This window comes from Dermacentor silvarum, chromosome 2, assembly GCF_013339745.2.
Source record: "Dermacentor silvarum isolate Dsil-2018 chromosome 2, BIME_Dsil_1.4, whole genome shotgun sequence".
NCBI classification, from domain to species: domain Eukaryota; kingdom Metazoa; phylum Arthropoda; class Arachnida; order Ixodida; family Ixodidae; genus Dermacentor; species Dermacentor silvarum.
In genome coordinates, this window is record NC_051155.1 from 191,021,265 (window position 1) to 191,044,066 (window position 22,802).

Consider the following 22,802-nt stretch of genomic DNA (forward strand, 5'->3'; position numbering starts at 1 on the left):
CTCAGGGCTCTCGCCCGCCTCTCCCCTAACAGTGTCGACAACGGCGTTTAGCCGTTCCGTCACGTAGCCAGTGTTTTGACAGTGGTTGTGTGCGGTCACACAAAGAACCCGCACAACTGTTGTCGACGGCGGCGGTGTTTTGCCCGCGTTGGCACCGAACGCGCGCGGCGTTGGTGACGTGTTTATGAAGAACGTGCTAACCTTTGCCGTACACCCTATGGCGGTGTACCGTAGTGACCATAAGGCCATGGTCCCTGTGGTCACTAATAAATGAAAACCACCGAATCATATATATTTCTCATTCTTCAGTAGTTCAAATAACCAATTACACCATCACATCTTCATAGTCATAACTGGAAATACACAATTCCCACCATAGTACAGCTTCGCTGGTCTTCCATCTCCACCCCAGTGGAAGGGCTGACAGTTTTTTGTTGTAAATATGCGCCCGGAATGCTTATGCAAAATCAATTGTCATGTGTGCAGTTCTAATTTCTATATTCATTACCTTCTTCTTCTGCTTTGTATTGCTCGTGATATTTTTTTTCGTATTTCCACTTCCCGGATTACCTTTGGCGGAGATAAGGTTGGTGTAATGTAGCGAATCCTTTCGCTCGATGCTACTGCTTTCTTATCATCCACCGCTCAAAGGCCGGCTGGTCGGTCAACGGAGCGCCGCTCGAACCACACAAGGAAGTGCGGAAAAGAGAAGAACTGGCAGAGAATCGTTGCATTAGCCTGGTCCAGTACTGATAACATAAAACTGTCGCAGTTTCACCCGAAAGGCGAAGCATCAATTGCGATAGCGAATTAGTAGAGAGCTATACGTAGTAAGGATAGTAGTTTTATCAGCTGTAGAAACTTGGACATGCAGCAGCACCAGCAACGCGCAGAACTGTTGTCGACGCCGTCGGCGTTTTGCCCGCGTTCGCACCGAACGCGCGCGGCGTTGCATGGTGACTTGCCGGTGCCTCTGGGGACGTCTCGGAGGCTTTCGACGAGATCAGAACGGGGCACTCGTCGAGCAGCGTCGGAAGTCTTTACCACCTTCTCGCCTCGCAACGTTTTTATATAAATACGCATTTGGTGCCGCAGCTAAACGTTGCCTCCCCTCCTTCCTTCCCGTCCCCCCACGGGCTTTCGCGCGACGGAAGAAGTCTCGTTTGCTCTCCGCCGTGCGTTCGCTCCCCGTGAAAGCGCGCGTCCCTCGCGCGCTTTCACTCGCACATACGTGCAGCATACGGCGCGAGGCGACGATTTCATCGCCGTTGGACTCTATACGGAACCTCACGGCGACGGCGACGCCGACGGCAGAAATCCGCTTGGAGTGTCCATATAATTGCTATCACGATAATAGAGCAAGACAAATAAAGTTCAAGACAGACAACTATATGTCTGGCGGCGTTGGACGTTGCGCATGTGCGCATATTAGAGCAATTTCACTTTCACAGCAGTGTGCTTTCAGCAATAACTAAAACGCGAGGAAGACAAAAGGATCTATATAGCGCTTCTTTACGTTTTCGTGTTCACCACTTTGTGTGACGCCGGCGAATTTCGGGTCGTTAAAAAATTTTGATCGAAATACGCTTGTGATTATCACACGTTCCGATTATCACGTAAGAGACTTCGCTGACCTTTGTAAAAAATCGTGCGTTCTTTTCTTTAATGCTTATGGTTTCTAAATTCACTCGCGTTCGGTTATTATTCCAAAGGCACTTCCATAAGTATGCATTTCGGAAGCGCAATTACGGGGTAGCTTGTGTTTCTCATTGCGAAGACGTTACGGGTGCTCCAGAGAGGCTTTTCAAGACCAATATATTTTTCTTCCGCCTGCACTAGAGATCATTACGTAATCGCTTGAGCTAGCTTGAGCATGCCACCATGACAAAATGTTTGCAAAAAAAAAGCTATTTTGAAATTCTCGCAGACGTTCGCTTTGCTGTCATTGTACTATTCTATACGTAATACATGTTGTTGGCGTGCAGGATAGATTCGTATAGACATAGGTGGGCGCAAAACAGAGGTGTTTCGTGAGGGATTACAAAAGTATGGGGAAATCGTCGTCCCTAACCCGTGAAGAGATGGAAGCTGAAATTGGGGAAGGGGGTGAAAGAGGTGGAGAGGGAGGTGCTATGTTCGTTATAGCGAAGAGAAAGCAGCTGGCAGCAAGGGACAGCACATACGCAGGGGCGTCTTGGTGAATTCAGTAAATGCACCGAATAATCGCACAAGCTTCGTTTTACGTCATTTTTTATCCCGTCATCCAGTTTAAAAGTGTTGTTGGCTTTGTAGCTATATGGCATGGCGAGAACGTGAGGCGACCGAGAAAGCGCAGACCAAGTGCCGATAGTAGGGGGTCGGGGGGTGCAGAAAGAAACTTAGCCTTTTCTTATTGGCGGCTCTGCCTTCTTCTATGCAATAATACGAAATGCGTGATCAACATGTGAGAAATCCAGCAGTGAACACAGAGCCCGTAAAGAAGTAGAGGGATTCAGATTTTTCCCGTCGTGTGCCACGTCTTTTGTACGCTGTATATTTCTCCCAATTTACATTTAGACATGCTGTCGACTGTAGTTTCGTAGTTTGCAGACCACGTTATATAGGCTGCTTTAGTTTGGACTGTTTCTGTACTCTTGTAGACGCAATCGTGAGCACGCATGCATTGTCTGCCTGTCTTGTTAGCGCATGTTATCTGAGCAAGGTCAGTGAACTATTCATAGAACGAATGCACGATGCTGCTGTTGGGAAACTGTATACTTATAAAATGGATATAAAAAGAAATTTTCGTGTGAAACTCAGCTTTGATGAAGTAACAATCGGCTTGCGTTGTAACATTAACTATACCCAACGGACTGACTGCATCTCACTGGACTTTTCAAAATCGGTCGACCGTGTCAGTCATTGCACCCTTATTTTCTAGTTATCTGCACTAAATCTAGAATCGTTAACCTTATCCTGACTTTGCAACGTCCTTTAGGTTAGACGGCAGTTCATAGTTAAAAATAATTCATCTGCTCTTTCCCATGTTAGTTCCGCTGTTTCAAAGGGCAGCGTTCTCTGGCCCTTACCATTTCTAATTTACATTACTGACGCATCGAATCACGTGCTGTCCATGATTGTTTTTTTCAGACGCCTGTATCATGTGCTGAACAATTAAGAATAATCACTGCCATTTCGGTTTACAAGAAGTTCTGCAATGTATTATTGATGTGCGTAACATATGCGGTACGGATCTCTTACATACCTTATATAGTGATGTGCGAACTCCTTGACCTTAAGTACAATGACTCGAATTTTTCTCACCTCAGTAATGACAACTTGTACCATGCATAAAATTTCAAATACTTATAGGCGTTGATTTATCAGATCGCCCGTGTCGGTCCTCTTACATTAAGTTCATATGCGCTCACGCGCTTGGATATCATTAGGGTACTTACGACATCTGCTAATTCGTTAACTGTTTTGTTAATGCGCAACCATTCTTCGGCGAGTACCCCATCCCCGTCACGCGAAAAGTGTAATGCTTGTATCTGCACAAAAATGCGTTATTTGCAAAGTTAGGGCATTTAATCGTTGTAATGGTGTAAATGTATATTATTGGTAGCTTTAGAAGCGATAAGGGACAATGTAAACAAAAAAATATTTATCACAGAGAATACCCATAGGGATACATAGGACTCCATAGAAAATGCATGGGGAAGCTTATAGGAGGGTTGTGCCAACTGAAATTTGGGGCTGCGTCAACTTGCAAATTGGAGTTGGCTCAAGTTGAAATTTGGAGGTGGGCCAACTAAAATTTGGGGGCGGGCCAACATTAAATTTGGGGGTTGGCCAATTTAAGTTTGGAGGTGGGCCGAAGAAATTTGGGGGTGTGCTTACGCATGCTTAGACAACTCTAATTGAGTTTCTGCATTCTTTTTAACTTGTTTGCCCGCAGTTCGAGCATGCTCGTTCAATTAGCGTAACAATCCTTATCGTAACAATCTTAAATAGCATGACTTTTTTATGCTGAATGGCAAACTAAAACATAAAAAAACTAACATGTTAGGATCTATTCAAAACTGGGCCTGTCTATACAGGGTGTTTCATTTTAGTTGCACCAAATTTTTAAAAATTGCCTGTGGCAGATAGCACAAATATAATCCTTGATTTAAACTATTCGATGAGGCGGCCATTATTTTCACAAGAAATCAAAACGCCTAATTGAATAATTAACATAATTACGCTAATTAACGTTTTAATGAAATTTTTACTGCACAACTTTCAATATACGAATTACAGCCGCTGAGTTCGCATGGCGTATCCACTTAGAACGAACTCTCAGGACTGAACCAGTTTCGAGATATTAATTTTCAAAGTGTCCGACGAAATTCATGGGCGTTCCAGTTAACTTTGTGCTTCAATGCATAAAACAGCTTCTTCCCCCAAAAGTTAAGTGGAACGCCCATGCATTTCGTTGGACACTTTGAAAATTCATATCTCGAAACTGGTGCAGTACCTGAGTGTTCGTTCCAAGTGGATACACCTTGCGAACTCAGCAGCTGTAATTCGTAGTTGAAATATGTGCCGTAAAATAATTAATTAAAAAGTTAATTAGCTTAATTAGGTGAATTATTCAATTAGGCGTCTTGATTTCTCGTGGAAGTAATGGCCGCCTCATCGAGCAGTTTAGAATAACGATTATAATTATGCTATCTACCACAGGCAATTTTTAAAAATTTGGTGCGGCTAAAATGAAACACCCTGTATAATAGCACGCATTTACAACTAACATTCATGCATTATACGAACTAATATAAGCATTCCAACGCAGGAGCTTGGCAGTGGGCTAGCTGGATCGACATAAGTTTAAGACGCGTGCCCATAACTTAATGCCATTGCGCATGCACCACTGGGCATACTTGGCCAGTCTTCCAAAATGAATATGTATCACTGTGACACGAGAAGTTAGAAGCTATAAATGCATTTATATACAGTCGTACTTCTCTGTGCATGACACCTGTCATCGCCACTCTTCCCTCGACAAGCGTCGTGCACCGCCTTCGATCGTCCTCGTGACATGGCTGCCTATACGTCTCGCAGTGTGCATCTGCCTGAGTTGGGGTTTGCATTTCGGTATAGCTTGCAAACACTGTAGTTCATAACATAACATTGCATGGTATTATAGATGAGGCTTGCGCGCGGTAGGCCAACATAAGCATTGCATGAAATTGCGCGTCGCATTATGGAATGAAAATAAACACAATATTGCGCATGATATTTAGTTGTATAGTATTTATACAACCGCTTTACAAAGCTCCGTTTTACGTAGTAACATGCGCGTTGGATCCGCACAGTTCTTACTCTTCTTTTTTTCCTTTTCTGTTTTGCAACAATATGTGCTTGTGTTCATTGGTTGACCTTAATTGCATTTCCTTTTTGTTCATTTAGTAGTTGCGCTGCGTTTTTCTCTGCGTTACCTGATCGTTTCGATAAGCCTGTTCTAGTGCTCTTGATACGTTCTTTGTTTCCTCGTCTTTTCACCTATCGTCTGCGCATATCCTTCAGTTATTGTCATATGTGTATGTGTATAACATATGGGTCATATGCGTATACCCTTTGTCTTGCATACTGCTCTTTATAGTTCCTATCATTCATTGTTATTCCTTTTATATTACTATGTGTAATTTTAGATGTGCAATATGTCTAGGCATTAATTATATCTACTGTTGGTGCATATAGGTGTATGTGGAGACTCCGGAAACAAATTGTATCAAAAGTTTCATGTGAATTCCTCACACCCACTCCCCTGCCCTGCCCAATGCCTCTTGTAGGGCGCTTGGAGTGTTGTTTTAAATAAATAAATAAATAAATAAATAAATAAATAAATAAATAAATAAATAAATAAATAAATACTTCTACATTGCTAGTCCGGCAAAAGTGTACAGCAGAATTGTACACTTGAAGTCAAATGCTCGTCACTTCTAAAGAAAGAAAAAAGGAAAGAAAGATCACGAAGAGTCACAATCAATTGCGAATGAGGGAAAGACGCGATAGAAAGATTATAGGAGATAAAGACAGTGGTTCAATGCACACACAACCAACACAAACCTTCACTAAGGCAGTTAAAGAAAGTGAAAGGCGGTCGCGCAGTACTTTTATCGCCGAGAAGAGCACCAGCGCTTCATTTGATCTGGGCATAGTTGAGTTGCTTCGCCAGAGTTCCGGGATCTTTTCTTTAGAGACCGGCTTTTCGGTCTTAGCGGCTGAGTCCGGACTCTCGTTGACGTCATCAAAAGAAGCGCAGCTGCCACTAAAGCCTTTCTGTAGTTTGGTCGCGTCCGCAGCTCGAAGACAAAAGTTGACGCTATGCCCTAACGTGTGTTTCCTTTTTTTGGCGGCGCACAGGTGACGTGCAACGTGATACTGCTGGTGGCGGTGAACACCATCGGCATGTTCTCGCACTATCCGAGCAAGGCGGCCCAAAGGCAAGCCTTCCTCGAGACGAGACAGTGCATCGAGTCAAGGCTAAGCATACAGCGCGAAAATCAAAAGCAGGTAAGCCTTCACATCGGTACTCATTGGGTTTGTTTTGCTTCTTCGCAGCGAAAACTATTACGGGCTCTTCCTACATGAAAATTGTTAGAATCATTATATATGGCGTTAAACGTAACTAGTATTGGTCACAGGCGGGAAAGAAATATCTCACCACGTTTCAGGATTCGTTCCTCCGGGTCCACTGCGTGCTGGCCAAGTGCACTGAAACATGCCACCGCGGTTACTCCCGCTTTTATACAGGCTTTTGTGTCTCGTATAATCATAATGTTGGTAGTTCCACGTGAAATCTAACAATAAATGTAACCAAGCAGATATTTTCTGAAGCAAAACGCGAATAAAACGTAACATATTGTGTTTTCACTAAGTCAATTAAAAGGATTATTTCAAGAAAGAAGAGAGAATGAAATGAATGAATTGTTTTACATCAAGTAGGATAGTTCGTGGCCTGTCTGCGGAATGGGAGATAGGTTAAGAAGCAAGAGAGAGGTGGCACTGCGGCTCTAGCAACAAGGCTCTCTTCAGATTTGATGGAGAGTCTCATGTCCCCTGTGCATAAAATAAGACTGCAGCTGTGCAGAGCTGCACAGAAAAAGAAGCCGAGAGAGTGGCAGGCGGTGCTCTTGTGTTTTCTTTTACCACCTGATTCTTCGAGTGCGTTTCCTTTCCTTATGTTAACCGTTATGTGACCCTAGTAGGCTACCGGTTATCCGCTCTGTCCAACTTCGCTTCTTCCTATACTACTGATACTACTATGCGCACATCGTTAGTTGGCGCATTTACGCGCAAACCGATGACTTTATACCCCGTGTACGTCGATGTTCGGTCAGTTGAGTGCAAAAAGACCCACAGATAGTTAGGCGTCATTGTTGATCGTGATCTAACCTGGCGTCCCCATGTCGATTCTTTGGAAAACAGCTTACTTGTATCGATCATCTGTTGAGGTTCATCGCAGGTAAATTATGGTGGCCATCTGTGTGCGCTGTGTTGCAGCTATACAGAAAGCAATTTTTCTCGGATTTCTGCGTTACCGACTTCCAGCCTTATCCAACACGTGCAAGAGAGGGATCATACAAGAGAGCACACAAGCCCAAGTGCTCAGAGCATGAACTGTTTTTTTTTTTTTTTTGTTCTCGTGCTGCTTACATTTGCAATTTCTGTACGCTCTACAACTGTATAATTCCCCACTCCTGCCATAGCCCTAACAGGGCTGCAGTATGTAAAAATAAAAAAAAACTGACCTTCCGCGATGTGTTTCGACAGCTGCAACAATTTTTATTGAACGGGAGCACCCGGTAACGACATACGTAACCGTTGAGTCCCTCAGAGCGCACATGCGACATCTTTCGGACGCCTTCGCACCGCTTAACTTGTTTGTCAGCGCGGAGGTCACAGGCTATATACTCCAGTGTTGTGGCCAGTCACCGAGACTCACTACCAGCTGGCTTCAAGCCTGCGAAGCGCTCGACATCAGCGTTGTGGTGTCTTCGGCAACTTTACCTGTGCCTCTCAGTTCCTGGCATGGCCAAAAATGTCATCGCTAGCCTTGAAGCGGCTGCCTCTTTTTCTCACAAATGAGTTCTATTTAGACCGCGTAATAACTACACGGACGGTTCTACCAGTTCCAACAGTTCTACCAGAGCTGTGATTGTCCCATCGGGCTCCGTCTCTATACAGCTAAAGTTTGTACACGTTTTGCATCGACAGCAGCGGAACTTGCGGATTTTCAAGATGCTGTACTTCATGTCATTTAACAGCCATCTAATCAATGAGCAGTATTTTGTGATTCCAAAGCCACCCTACAAACGCTACAGTTTACCTTGCGTCATGACACTCATGAGTAGATGGTATACAGAATTAGGCGTACACACCACCAAGCTTTCTCGAATGGCCATGATATCGTATTCCAGTGGCTGCCGAGCCACTGCAGAGTTTCCGGCAACGACAGGGCAGATGAAACAGCACGCTCGGCTCACCGGCAAGAGCAGTGCGTACCATTACCGTGGTCTAGAACCGATGCAGCGCGGCAACTTTACTCACTTGCGTGTAGCATTAAACTTCGTCATTGGAATTCGCCGGATTTTACAAAGTCTAGATTACATTGATTGGACACTTACATGCTAATTGGCCTGCCACCCGCATTCTCCCGTCGTGAAGCATCTTTAGTATGCCGCCTATGGTTGGATGTCGCATTCACGAACTCTTATTCCTCATACGAAAGGCCAACACCATATGCAACTCTTGCGGACGGCGTGCGACCATACAGCACATTCTGTGCCATTGTCCACCCTACAACTCTCAACGAGATGTTCTGCGCACGAGTCTTAGCCGCTTGGACGACAGACCGTTCTCGAAAGCTGTAGGAATCGAGGACCGTGACCGAAGACCCCTGGTATGCAACAGGATGCGCTTTTGAAGACAACCGGACTAGATGAGCGCTTGAGATTGAACATTCACCATGAGTGAACATATGCATGAGTGAACTTTCATCTTCGAGTGTCTGCACAATGACTATCCTTCTTATCCTTATCTCCTTCTTATATTTCCTTCTCCCTTCCCCACGTGTAGGGTAGCCAACCGGGGAGGCCTTGGTTAACCTCCCTGCCTTTCCTTCTTGTCTCACTCTCTCTCTTCTTTAATTCTCCCCTGGACTACAGCTACCCTCGTTTGCCCTCTAATCCATACCGTTTGTTTTTTCAGCTTTTTTTTCTATCTACGTTACGCCCATCACGTTCCGTTTCACGCTCATTGCGCGGTTTAGCAGAAATAGGAAGCTTCGATTACGCGCTTTTATTTTTACGTAATCTTGGCTAGCTGCCGCACACGGTAACGTCTCGGGAGCGCATGTGACAATGCATTTCGCAACAATTCTTCAGGCACCGTGCGCCCCCATGAAAAAGGTTCAGTATGCAAGGATTGACAAAAGTGCGACGGACCGCAATGGCATAACGACTGACCTTAAATCAATGTCTTGACAAGAATATGAGAATCACCATGCATGCAATCGGGCATGCATGCATGGTGACGATAATTGAGTCTTATACAGCTCGATATATACCTACTATACTGCGTTCATTCATTTTATTTCGTTTACACACGATGATTAAGCTACCCGCCGTGCTGGCGTAGTAGCTGTGGCGTTGCGGTGCTAAGCCCGAAGCCGCGGGATCGAATTCCGGCCGCGGCGGCCGCATTTCCATGAGGGTGAAATGCAAAAACGCCCGTGTACCGTGAATGTGACGCCCGTGTACCGTGCATTTGGTGCACGTTAAAGAACCCCAGGTGGTCGACATTAATCCGGAGTCCTACACTACGGCGTGCCTCATAATCATATCGCGGTTTTGGCACATTAAAACCCAGTATTTAATTTAATTTTTAATGATTACCTTGTAGCGTGACAACACAAAGAACTGTGGGTGACAACATGGAAGTGTGCAGCACAGGAGCAAACAAAATGAGAAGCAGAAGGAGAGGAGAAAAGCATTTTAGCATCTACATTATTATTATGCCACTGCGATATGCTACGAGAGAGTTTGTCAAGTGGGTTTGCTTACAAACGTGATCGTAATTGCACGAATGCATGTGCGGTGGCTACAGAATACCTCTCTCTTGCGGTGCATGTTACACTGATGCAAAGAGGCAGGTGCTTGAATGAACGCCTGCGCGAACATTGTAACAATGTAAGAAATGGGAGAGAAGGGTTCTCGGCTATGTATTGCCGTGGCTGTGGGAGGAAGCAGGAGTTCGGGTGTACCCGCGTGGTGACTAGACATATAGGGACGAATGTACTCGCACTAGCGCTGAGGCTGCGCGCAGTGGCGCGGGAAGATAATTGTGTTGGTAGGCCTTCTGGTGCATTGTCGGGAAAAAATTTTGTCTTTTTAGAACAGACAGGCATGTGCACATAGATGGTTTCGTGGTTTTGTTTTCGGTAGAGTGTTTCTCTAAATTTGCTGGCTCGTTAATTTTTTTTAAAGGACGCGGTTTCTAAATTGTGTCTTTTAAAGGTGCTCCTTAGCTAGTTGATTACCCCATTTCTCTTCTGTCGAGAGAAACAGGTAAATGTTCATTTGTGAAGAGGCAGGAATGGCGCCCTGAGGTTGACTGCTCTAGTTTTCTTCTCTGCGCTGGGACAAAGGGAAGAGGAGACAAACAAGGTTAGGAATGGTTAGGTTAGGAAAGCGTCTGGTTAGCTGCTCTACGCTAATGGAAGGGGAAAAGAGGAATATAAAGAAGAGAGAAAGTCGTGAATGTGTGCACGTGCGCGGACAGCACCACGCAGTCACAAAGGCGCTCGCACAAGCCACTCGTTTTCAAAAAGCTCACTGCCTACTGGTCCGATGATCGGTGAGGACGGTGTCCCAGCAGTGTTTGTACGATCAGTGGACGATCGTCCAGCCGTCGCAGTTCATTGTACATTGATTGTCTTTGTATGTCGAATCGAGGAAAGTAGCACTATAGGTGGTCTGTGTTCTCCTCGCAGCCGCCAGACATCACATGCGGGGCAGTCAGCCATTCCACTTAGTGCTGATAGAATTTACAATCCGGCCACGGTAGTGCGTCTTCAGTAAGCGATCGATTGCCGATTTTGTATGAAGCAGCAGCCATATTCTGCCAAGAAATGGTAAAAGAAACGTATTGGCTCGGTTCGGGACTATCCGTGGCGTTTTGTGCGCTGGCGAAGAGCGACAAACAAGAAAGCAATAGGCAGATTTTTCTGCGATTTACAAACTTTATTGCGAGACAGCGGCTTTTCGAACTCGTTCCCGTGTTTTGCCGAACGAACACCAATGTGGCAAAAAAGGCAGGAAAGAAGGGAAAGTAGAGCACGGTGAGGGATTAACGTTCCTGAGCGATAACGGGAGTGCGTTAACCAGGGAGCCGAATTCAGTCGCTTTGTTCGATTGTGATCGGTGCCGTTGAAAGTCCTCGCGTCCGCATTATCCTCACACCAGGCACTAATTAAGGAGCACCTGGCTGGAATTAGGTGAAGCCGGAAACGCCTGTGTGTTCGTTTTGTAAACACACGTTGCTTCGTCCTGGCGCTGTGCCGACGGCAGATTTGAAATCGAAGTTGATAGAGAGGGGGAAAAAAGATTCTTAAGAAAGGGGAGAGAAAGCAAAAGAAGGGCAATCAGAATGACCTTTCCACATAAAAACATCTTTAAAAAAAGCTATGTATGGCGAAACAGAGGGTAATCGTTTGCCAGCGATGGCAAAAGGGCTCAGATGCCGACGGCCTTGCCATGCGTTTTTGCTCTTTTCTAGGCTTAGCAGGCACGCACGCACACAAGAAAAAAAGTAAACCTCTCGGTATTGTATATAAATGTCCGCGCTCAGAACTAAACAGATAGTTGCGCAGTGTTCTGACGACTTTTACACTTAGCCTATTGATTGGGTGGATTAGTGCGTTTGCACGCGGTACGATGTAGCTGCCTATAGACGGTCGCGTCTGAACGCACGCTTTGGCGTTTTCTATAGGACGATTGATAGTAAGTACTTTTGGCAGAGAATGCGTGCTATGTGATGCGCAATCTACGAGTTTATTGCCGTCGTACGAGACGCAAGACGGGCAAGAGAAACACGAGCATACTTCTTTATTCCTCAAACTGGAGCCTGCTATTCGTTTAACATCGATCCGCGGGCCAGTTGCCGAACGTGCTTCGGACACTACACCGCCCTTCGCGTCGAACATTAATCACGACCAAAGCTACGGCAAGCTTGGCTCACCACGACGAAGTAGCTATAGTGCTTGCTTTTGTTCATGTAAATTATTCGCGCTTCAATCCAGCCTTGGGGGGTGCATAGTAAGTATGCGCACCACGTTGCCCCCAATGGACATTTGTACTACTTCGTGGTGTGCGCGAGCTGGCGAGCTGCATATATGTTGCTCAACGGCCGAGTGGTCACGCGGCGGGACTGGCAGGAGACATATCCGCCGTTATCTTAGGCCTCCTCCCCCCGTCGTCGTCTTCGCTTTCGCGAGTGGCCATCGTGTTTCGCCAGCGCGTCGATCGCCACGCATATGCGACGGCTTGCATGTTTGAAGCCGCTGCTGCGGCAATGTGCTTGCAGAGGCACCCGGCACGCAATCGTCTCCGCAGGCCTATCGAGCACGGACATGTCGGGCAATGAGGATGTTCCGCGGGTGCTCGCCGGCGGTCCCATTCCTTTCGCTCTGTCGGACAACGACGAGACCCTACGAGGAAGCCAATAGGGCCAAGGACGATGCAGAGCGAGCTTCTTGCGTTTCTTTTCTTAGCACCGCCAACGTTAATTTATTGCTCTTTTCTGTTGATTGTTGTTTTGTTTTTGTTCTTGTACTTTTTCCCTCTCTCACACTCTGTCGCTTGTCGCATGGCATGCCTGAGGCAGACTGGCGGGCGACGTTCTCCGAATGCACGCGCGCGCATGCGCATGAAGCGCACACTCGATTTGTCGGCCAAAAACATACAGCGTGACGAAAGCGCTGCGTTCTTGTGGGCGCTCGCAAAGTTGGCCGAAAACAGGAACGTTTTCGTTGCAGATCCGAACACGCGTGCACTGGGCCAATCGCGACAGTCGAGCGACGCACGAATAGCGTCGTCGCAAGCCAATTAAAGACGCGTGCTAAAGTCGGGCCAGCGCGCGTGATACGCACGCATAACTTCCGTCCACTGACTGGATGCTGTCATTTGACAAGAGAATGCTGGTTGGCGAATAAACAGGCAGTCAAAACGTATACGACGCATACACTGTGCCACCAGCCTCCACCTGTTTATTTTGTAAAGTTCAAGTGAACTTTATACATGCTCATACGTGAACAAATCATCAACAAAATCATCATCATAAAGAACATACACGTCACATGGGGCCCCATGTTGGAACTGTCTTGCCTTATCACTATTCTGGCGCCACGCAAACTTCACCAGCTTTTTTAACGGCGCTCCCTCGAACATCTGCTTTCGTTGTTTTTTTTTTTGTTTTTTTTGTTTTTGTTTGTTGGTTTGTTTGTTGTTGTTTTTTTTGCGTTCGGGAACTCTTGAAAATCTCAAGTCTTCGAAAACTCCCTCGATAATTCCACTTGCAGCTTTAGTTCCACTGCACAGTTTTTCTCGCGAGACCAAGTATAACGTATGCGCGAGAGCACTGCAGTGATCGGTGTCGGCTTCATATATGCGCCATGCAATCTCTCTCAGACGTGTGCCACTGTCGGAGGGAGTGGACGCGACTAATCTACGGCCGCCACCATCGCGACACGTCGACGGGAATTCAAGCTTATCAACGTCGCCGTTCCAGGCGATGCCTTCGCCGAACGTCTGTCTCATAAGAGAAAGGACATGCAGTCAGTCTCCGCAACGCTTTTTTTTTTCTTTTTTTTTTCGCGCCACGGTTCTATATGGTATCAATAAAGGGCGTCCGGTTCGCCCCCTTTCTCTTCCCTGGGGATCTTGCACAACGGGCGGACAGTGTGGTTAGAGCTTGCGGAGCTCGTCCATCCGTGGTATGAGACATCCTCCGGGTATATCTTTTTCTCCTTTTTTTTTTTTTTTTGTATTGTTGTCCCTCTTTTGCAATGCGCGACAAAGAAACCGGGCTCATTATGCCAGTATGTGCACGCACCAGCGACTTCAATACGGCCGCGCATGCGCTGCTCACCACGATCCGCTCATTAAGTTTGGTCAGTTCGGTACAGCAATATTATCTTTCTCTCTTTTTCTCTCGAAGCCTCTCTCTCTCTCTCTTCGCTCGCTCTTGCTACCTCACGATACTATCATAAGTTGACGTCTTGTTCGATAAGGAACATATATAGTCGCATATAGTCACTGGATGTTGATCTCTTTCTTTCTCAGCTCGCAGAGCGGCGGACTTGAGACAAAGAGGCTTCAATCCGTAAGCCTGGCATACTACTGTGCATGATTTTTGGTGAAATATCGATGATAAGAAAACGAAATAGTGGAAAAAGTACGGAACGTTTTTTATGTCGTAGATAAATGAAAATAGTTTCATAAAAGCACAAACGCGTTCAAGAAAAAGAAAGAAGTGAGTCTACTTGCTCCTAGAACGAATATATACGCGGGAACTTTAATGAATCCTGCAGGGTCTGATTAATTCCTGCTTGCCGCAAGAACCGAAAGTCGAAAGTTAATTGGAGTAGCTTCCGAGTCTCTGCACAACAAACTAAATCACATGAAGCCCCGCCCTCGAATGATAGTTTGGACTATGTTTGTCTACATATCATGTACAGGAGTCTGACCTTAAGTAGCACGCCCAGCCAACTTAGTTTTTATAGCCGACACTCGCATTAAATCGTGCATGCAACCTTCTAGGAACATGAAATGCAGCCCCAGTGATAACAGTGACTAAAAACAAGGTGACATCAAAGGAGCTGTATTCCTAACAGGTACAGCCCGGCAGGTAGTACCGCGAAGCTAAGAATTTGATGCAAAATCCAAGACAGTAGGAAAGAAGATGAAGAGAAGGAACATCATTCAAAGAAATGCTCGGAGGGTAACTTTCTGTGGCAATGAAAGGAAAGCTACGGAGGCAAAGCGCGCACAAGTGAAAAGAGTCCCACATTCTCATTAGCGTTAGTTTAAGCTGAGGAAGAGAAAACTTAAACAGCATCTTATTTACAGGAAAAAAAGTAAGGCAAAGTACACCACTGAGTGTTTTAAGTTTCACCTATTTTTCTTCTTTTCTCTTCCGCGTTTGGGCAAATGTGAAACCATTTCACGTGGAAGATACGCTAATTCAGTATGGGTTCCAGAAAATTGACAGTTTCGTCCCACGGGCCAAGCCCTGACAGCGTTAGTAATGGTTTACCGTTGCGCTTGAAATCTTCGGATATTATTCTAACTATACTCGGATGGGACCATACGTGAATGCGACGTACGCGGAAGCGCCAAAATTTCTGGCACCCTTGAAATCTTCAACACGCCGTGTTAGCTAGGGTCTGTAACGTGGTCTGTAATGGCATCGCACAGTTGTTACACAGGCGCCACTGCGCTGCCCGTAAAGGGCGGCGCCAGGGAAATTGCATAAATTTCAGATTGGGAGCACTAATGTTCTTTCGCACTTTTTTAATAGTCACAATATTTAGGATAAAAGATATAAGCTACGATTGAAAGTGTTCACGACTTTTGCGTGAGCGCTGCGATTCACTAAAATTGTGAGGAATAATTCAATAAGAACAAGGGCATGGTTTGAGTAACTTTCGCGGTTGAATAGTATAGTAACTACCTTGGATATACGGCATAGGTAAAAATATAGCATATTTGCATATAAGTATATCCGGAACGTCACGGGGCCGGCGACGCCGACTGCGAAAAATCGCCAGGAGTGTCCATATAATTGCTATAGCAATAAAAACAGAAGGCGTTGTCAAACTCTGCCGGACTACTTCGCGCAGTACCTGTAACTTTTCCTACACTGCCACCGAAAGCTGTCCGCGAGTGTAGTCCGTGTCGTCTTCGTTTATGAAGGTGGCGCTCCCTGGTGGTGAAGTGTCACTCTCCATATCAAGCAAACCAAGGATAGAACACTTCCTCACTGTGTACCAACGATATCAAAGGAAGCATTAGCAATTGCATGAGCCTCTCACACGTCCCTTGCTCCGAACGCATAGTATCATGCTCGTGTCGTGCTCGTGTTGCTAAGCGTCCATGTTAGCAAGGCATTTCGCATGCTGCAAGAGGTCTTAATTAAAGAACAAACGCTGGAGGACGGTTGATGGTTACCGTGTGACTGCCGAAACCGCTCGTTAATGACTATCATATTATTAGCGAATATGTCTGTATAATGTCAGATAGTTATTCAAAAGCAATGAATTCAGAATTTGTCCCCAGTAGCCCGGTCTCGGAGTCCATTGTGGTAAGTTCGGCTACAGATGCTTGAATGGCTACCTACCTAAGCACGGGTAGGCCGACTCACGAGTGGCGTCTATTGTTCTGCTTAAGCATATCGCCAGAGTTCTTTTCAACCACAAGTGAAGTACATAACTCGTGATTGGTGGCCGTTTCGAGAGGAAATGTCCAACGTTGGTAATAAAAAATAGTCACGTGGAACAGGAGTAAAATTGTAAGCCTTATAAAAGAGACAAATACAGCAAATTTTACGACGATGTGCGAGATCAGGCAAGTCAAGTAATGTAGTCTACTATGTAGGTTTCCTTTGTTTGCTTCTGTTTCTTTTTTTTTCTTTTTTTACATTTGCAAAATGAGTAATTATAAGTTTATTCCTATCTTTGATGTGCAGATTTTTCTTTCGTTAGCTGTGGTTTCGTATAACCGGCTTAGGGCAAATCGCCATATTCACCTTGTTGAACTTATCACTGTGAGCAAAACTACTACCTGCAGTGGTGTAGGGAAAGGGGCGAGCTTTAGTGCGAATTAACTTGGGGCACAACTATATTAAGGTGGCTGACTGGACCAGTTGGTTATTCATACTGGTAATACACAGCGCGAGAAGAAACACGGGGACGAATAGCAGACGCGGACAAGCGCCGGCTTCCAACTGATTATTTTATTGACAGATATGTTTTATATACGCATGTCCAGGAACAGATGCAAAGAAAAAGAAGTAATTCCACTGACAATTAGGGAAACAAAAAAAAAACGAAATCGAAAGAGCGCCAAGAGAAAAACTAATAATCGCGGTGGCCTACTGCGCGACATACCCACACAACACATACCCCGGAGTTCGAGCGCACCACAGTTATCTGTGTGTTGAGGGATGAGCAAGAACGTTTAATCAGCGAGGTAGCTCAGATGGTCAGCGAAAGAAGCGGGTGTGTGAGTAAACCGTCGGTTACCCTATCTGACAAGGAACTCAGATTCTTGGGATGTGTGGGCATGCGCAGCAGGCCACCGTGATTGTTAGTTTTTCTCTTGGTGTTCCTTCGGTTTCTGCTTTTTTTTCCCTTGTCAGTGGAAATATTTCATTTTGTTTCTATCTGTTCCTGTACATGCATATATAAAGCATGTCTGTCAATAAAATAATCAATTGGAAGTCAGCGCTTGTCCGTGTCTACTATTCGTCCCCGTGTTTCTTCTCGCGCTGTGTATAACCAGCATCACTACATGCAGTAGTCTAAATCACGTCCGAATATCACATTTTAAATATCACATCTGATCATAAAGAAAGTACATTAAATAATAAATTTCATCTAAGAAAGGTTGGCTCCTTGGTCTCTGCTTGGGTGCGGGAAGACGGGATGGAGGTTGGGAAGACGGGAATTCCCCGGCACTCTTGGCAGTCACGAACACGGAACACGAGATGAATCTCGCGCTACGAAACGTTCTAATCTAATTTAGCTTTCTGTGCACTCAAACAAAGTCCCGGCGAGTGCGAGTGGTGCTCTGTGAGAATATAGAATTGTATGACGTTAAATTTAGCGGGACCTGGACGGATGATGTTTATCGAGGAAAATGAATAATGTGTCAGACATTCGGTGCCTATAGTCCCGGCCGCGGCGGGAGCATTTCGATGGGGGCGAAACGCAATAAACTTGGAGTGCGCTTAAGCTTCGCCTTTAGGAGTGGAATGCGATCGCGTTATTGGACGTCGTTGACGCCGACGCCGACACCATATTTTCTGCGACATGGGGCCCGATCAAAACTTAGAAAGGCTTGGTTTTCAACATTCCCCTCAATGTTGCCTAGAACCAAAGTACAGCGACACACCATCATAATTGGAGGACGCTTAAGCTTTGCCTTTAAGAATGGAACGCGATAACATTCAAAGATCCCTAGCTGCTTATCAGGCTTTTTTCTCGTATATTCAAATTAAAATCCGACGCTATCGCGTCTGTAGGTTGTGGTTAAGTCGTACTTTACGATTTTTCTGACTGATTTTACTTTGAGAAATTCAATTTTTGTTCAGTAACGCCTTGCGCCACGCGAAGGGCCCGCCCGGTCGGGGTGGTTCGGGATGATGTGATTCGACATGATTATTTCCGCCAGACGCCGACGCTTACGCCGACACCGACGCCGACCCCGGATTTTCTGCGACTCGGGGCCTTTAACGCTATCGCGTTAAAAAATGCCTGTATTGGAGGCACGTTAGCGGAGTCCCCCACTACTGCGTGCCTCGTAATCAGATAGTGGTTTTGGCACGTAAAAACGTAGTTTTTTCGGTGCCTAATACCGTTATGTAAGCTTTGCCGTCGTTCGTGTATTGGTATAGTCTGGTATTTTTTTTCACGCATTATGCAAACGAAAAGAAAGGTTGCCATTCACCTTAAAATAATCGCAAGACGCTGCAGAAGAAATACATGCGGCTTCCTTGGACAGAAAGATCGGCCGTTGAGAAAAAAAGGCAGCAGACTGGTGCGACCTTGCACAATCACAGCTATATTTCCAGCGAAGCTGTTTCTTTTGAGCAGTTGCATTAAAAATTTCAGTTGACTCTAATTAAAATACACACTTTAAAATGTTGCGCGCATATATAACGCTCTCGAGCACTGCTCAAGAAATATTTAGCGAAGGCCGCATTTTATACTCACACCTATTTAACTTCCGCATAAAGCCCCCCCCCCCCCCCCCTTCAATTTCTCCAAATTTGATTTTGGTGGTAGTTTAGTGCTCCAAGGACAGCTGAATAATTTATACGCCATTAGTAATGCACACATATAACGCTCTGGAGTGCTTGCGTGAATAAAATACTGTAAAGACCGTAATTAGCCCACATAACCTTTCCTACGCATCACCCACAATAACACGCCCCTTATTATGACCGAATATAAACAAGGTGCCTCCTTCAGGTTACCGAGAACACCGGGAAAACATTTTACGTGCCTCGCGGAACACATGAAAATAGGGACATGCACATGTACTCAGCAGTTACTTGCGACGCTCATAATTAAGCCAGAGATACTCAACTTTCTCCACACATCACCCTTAACATGGTCCTCAGTTCTACCGAATGTGATTTCGATGTCACGTATAGTTCATGTATGACACTAGAAAACATTACGCATAACTGCCGTATATAACGCTCTCGGGAACTTGCTTAAGGAATTTCTAAAGCCTCCGATTAACTGGCACTTTTTAAACTTTGCCTGCACATTACCGCGTACGTGTATTTAGTAATCGTTTAGAAAATGAGCATTTAAGTAATTTTTAAGCTTTTAATGAACCTGCACACTTCAATTTCTACCTAAACGCATCATTTATAATGTGGCCCCCATTATCTCCAATTGTACTATAATTGCTGACCCCTTTGGTTCTCCCAGAGCAGCGGCTAAACTTTGTAAGCGTTTCATGTAACGCCTCTAAACAGGCAAAGAACGAGCGTTTGCAAATTTTCGTTTAGCCCCAATAATAACCCACTCGCTGCAATATTTATACGCACATTACCCATAACCTGCAACCCATTTCTTCTAAATAGAAACTCGTTGAATAACCCAGTTCTCCAAGGACTCTCTGAAAACACACACAAACGTTTTCTATTGCTTCTATAAGTCGCACTAACAGCTTCGCTGTAAACATTGTTCTTCTCCGGAGTTCGAACCCTTCTGCCAAGCGTGCTAACAAGGGCGCTAGCAGTCGTAGAGCGAGGGAGCATTAGTCGACAACTTCTTTTTCGATGAATCGATTTATCGACAACCGCTTCAATTACAACCATCAAACCTCTGTGCTTCATTTGTGGGTACGCCAACTGCCTTCTCTTCTGTTGCGACCACAGGAAAGAACGCCAGAATGTTCTGTTTCAGCGCTTTAAATCCACGTGCTCTGCACGTGAGCCAACATTACTGTGGCTGTCACCATACCACAAAAAGTGTTTACTGCTTTCTAAGACCTTTTATAATGCTCACTGCAACTGTGCAGCGCGTCTGCTGACATTGTGCGTACTCTTCGGTGACAATTTCCCATTAAACTGTCATTACTACGTCACGTACCGATGGCGTATTATGGATGCATTGTTTTGTGTAGCCAGGCCGAAGACTACACTTAACTGAAGCGCAAAAAGGTCGGAGCGCAAGCAAAAGAACGGAGAGACACACGAGCGTTATTGTGGTTCGTGCTTCGTCTTTTTTACGCTATACACTGACAGCCTTTGCTAACCATGGCACAATTCCCAGCTTTGCTGCGCGAGCACTGTAGGAAGACGGTAGTGAAACTTCACTCATAGTTGTAATTTCGATGCCGAGCGAATGTTGAACTCGAACCGTATGTCATAAGTGTTCTTATCACATCATTCTTTCCATTTCTTACTGTTTGTCGCGGCGAGTGACTTACACCGTGGTGATAACGAGGGCGTGCACGCTTCGCGCTAGCAAATCCAAAAGGGCAGAGATAATGAAAAATTAGAACAATCATTGCAGAACATGAGTCCTGAGTCAGTATAATGTAATGATTAGTGTTTGCGAATACTCGAATATTACAGAATCAAATCGAATAGTGAAAGTTCGAATAATTCGATTGTATTCAACTCAACAGGAATTCTAGTGATAAAAAATATTTTCCAAACCTTCTTATACTATGGTATGGAACTGAGCTGTAATCAGTGCTGGTATACTAATTTGGTGTTCCCTTTAATAAGAGTACAGCATACTGTATACCTCAATTTCTATCTACCTAAGTTACTGATAGCTTGCTACATTCTTGTTATGCCATGCTAAGAGTCTCCCAAGCATGTGTGGCACTGTATTTTCCATCCCACAATTTTCAAGAATTAAATTTCGGGAAACATTTTCCAATATTCTTTTCTTCATTCGATTCGATATTCAATTCAAAACCTACTATTCGGTATTCGCACACCCGTATTAATGATCCCTTTTGCTCGATTTTATTAATTTCTTATCAGCCACCCTTCACGGGCTTCCGATCCCTGTGATAACGTGGGCGGATCGCCGCACCGACCACTCACGAATCACGAGAAGGAATAGCGCTGGAATAGAATCGTTTTAATAAGGCGGCCCTGTGTTCAATGTGCAGTCTAGTTTAGCATCTGTTGTTGATGTGTACGCAACGAGCACGCGAAGGCGCTCCGTACGCAACTAATTTGTTCGAAGAAACGTGTGTGTGTGTGTGTGTGTGTGTGTGTGTGTGTGTGTGTGTGTGTGTGTGTGTGTGTGTGTGTGTGTGTGTGTGTGTGTGTGTGTGTGTGTGTGTGTGTGTGGTGTGTGTGTGTGTGTGTGTGTGTGTGTGTGTGTGTGTGTGTGTGTGGTGTGTGTGTGGTGTGTGTGTGTGTGTGTGTGTGTGTGTGTGTGTGGTGTGTGTGTGCGTGCGTGCGTGCGTGCGTGCGTGCGTGCGTGCGTGCGTGCGTGCGTGCGTGCGTGCGTGCGTGCGTGCGTGCGTGCGTGCGTGCGTGCGTGCGTGCGTGCGTGCGTGTGTGTGTGTGGTGTGTGTGTGTGTGTGTGTGTGTGTGTGTGTTGTGTGTGGTGTGTGTGTGTGTGTGTGTGTGTGTGTGGTGTGTGTGTGGCCTGGACTGTGAACGCCCGCTCATTTTTAAAACAGGGAGCGTCCCACGCTAGAACCTCACGTTGCCGTAACGCTTTACGCATGCGCATCGTTAATTTGTAACTAGCTTGCGCCCACCAAAGATGTTACATACGCTAAACTAAGACTAAGACTGGTCTGATAAATTAATTGCGTATTTCACAAGGAGACATCACATGCGCGCAACAAACCGGCTCGAAACGTCATCCATCGTACTCCTAATAGTAAGCAGATTGCCGGAAGAGTACATTCAAAATGAGAAGCGCTGAATTTTTTGTATATTTTGCCTACTTTCGTTTTCTGTTGCCTACTCTTCCCCCAGCCGCGCAGAGCTACGCTGACTAACGTATGCGCCGGCAAACCTCTCTGCTTTTCAAAGGACAGATCCCTTTCTCTCAATTGTAGCTTGCTTTGTGAGTTGGTAATAGCTATTTCTCTAACAAGGAAAAGCTGGCACGGTACGAGAAAAGACAAAACACATTCAGCTTTCTATTTCAAGTTCTCTCCAATTGCCTGAGTGTCAGCAGAACACGTAATGCAAAGCGCTTAGAACTCGTTTCGGCCATCGAAAATTATACTTTCAGATTTTTCCGCTCCATTCTCTATCTGCTACCAGCGTTGAATCATCAAAACAAATGCTGCAGAACACTGAACAACCTCACTGTTAGCTCCACGGCTGAGACAGTCGCCAATTTCCAGTTAAACCCCACGTGAAAGACGAGCCATCAGGGTCGATTTTTACATTTTATCGATCGGAGACAGCGACAGATGCGCTTAAGTTTCCGGTTGGTCCTCCTGTGTTCGAGGGGTGGTTTACAACTGAAGATGAAACTCAGCCTAAATTCT

General features: G+C 45.4%; 1 protein-coding gene across 4 annotated transcripts in view; it reads left to right on the plus strand.

Moving 5' to 3' along the window:
- The window catches only part of LOC119442339 (adenylate cyclase type 5-like), a 347,702-nt gene that overhangs the window by 234,779 nt on the left and 90,121 nt on the right, over positions 1–22,802 (plus strand). For all 4 annotated transcript variants that reach the window (XM_049662064.1, XM_037707182.2, XM_037707185.2 and 1 more), the window contains one exon: positions 6,388–6,537. In XM_049662064.1, coding sequence (XP_049518021.1) covers positions 6,388–6,537 — 150 coding nt within the window. The remainder of the gene's footprint in view (positions 1–6,387; positions 6,538–22,802) is intronic.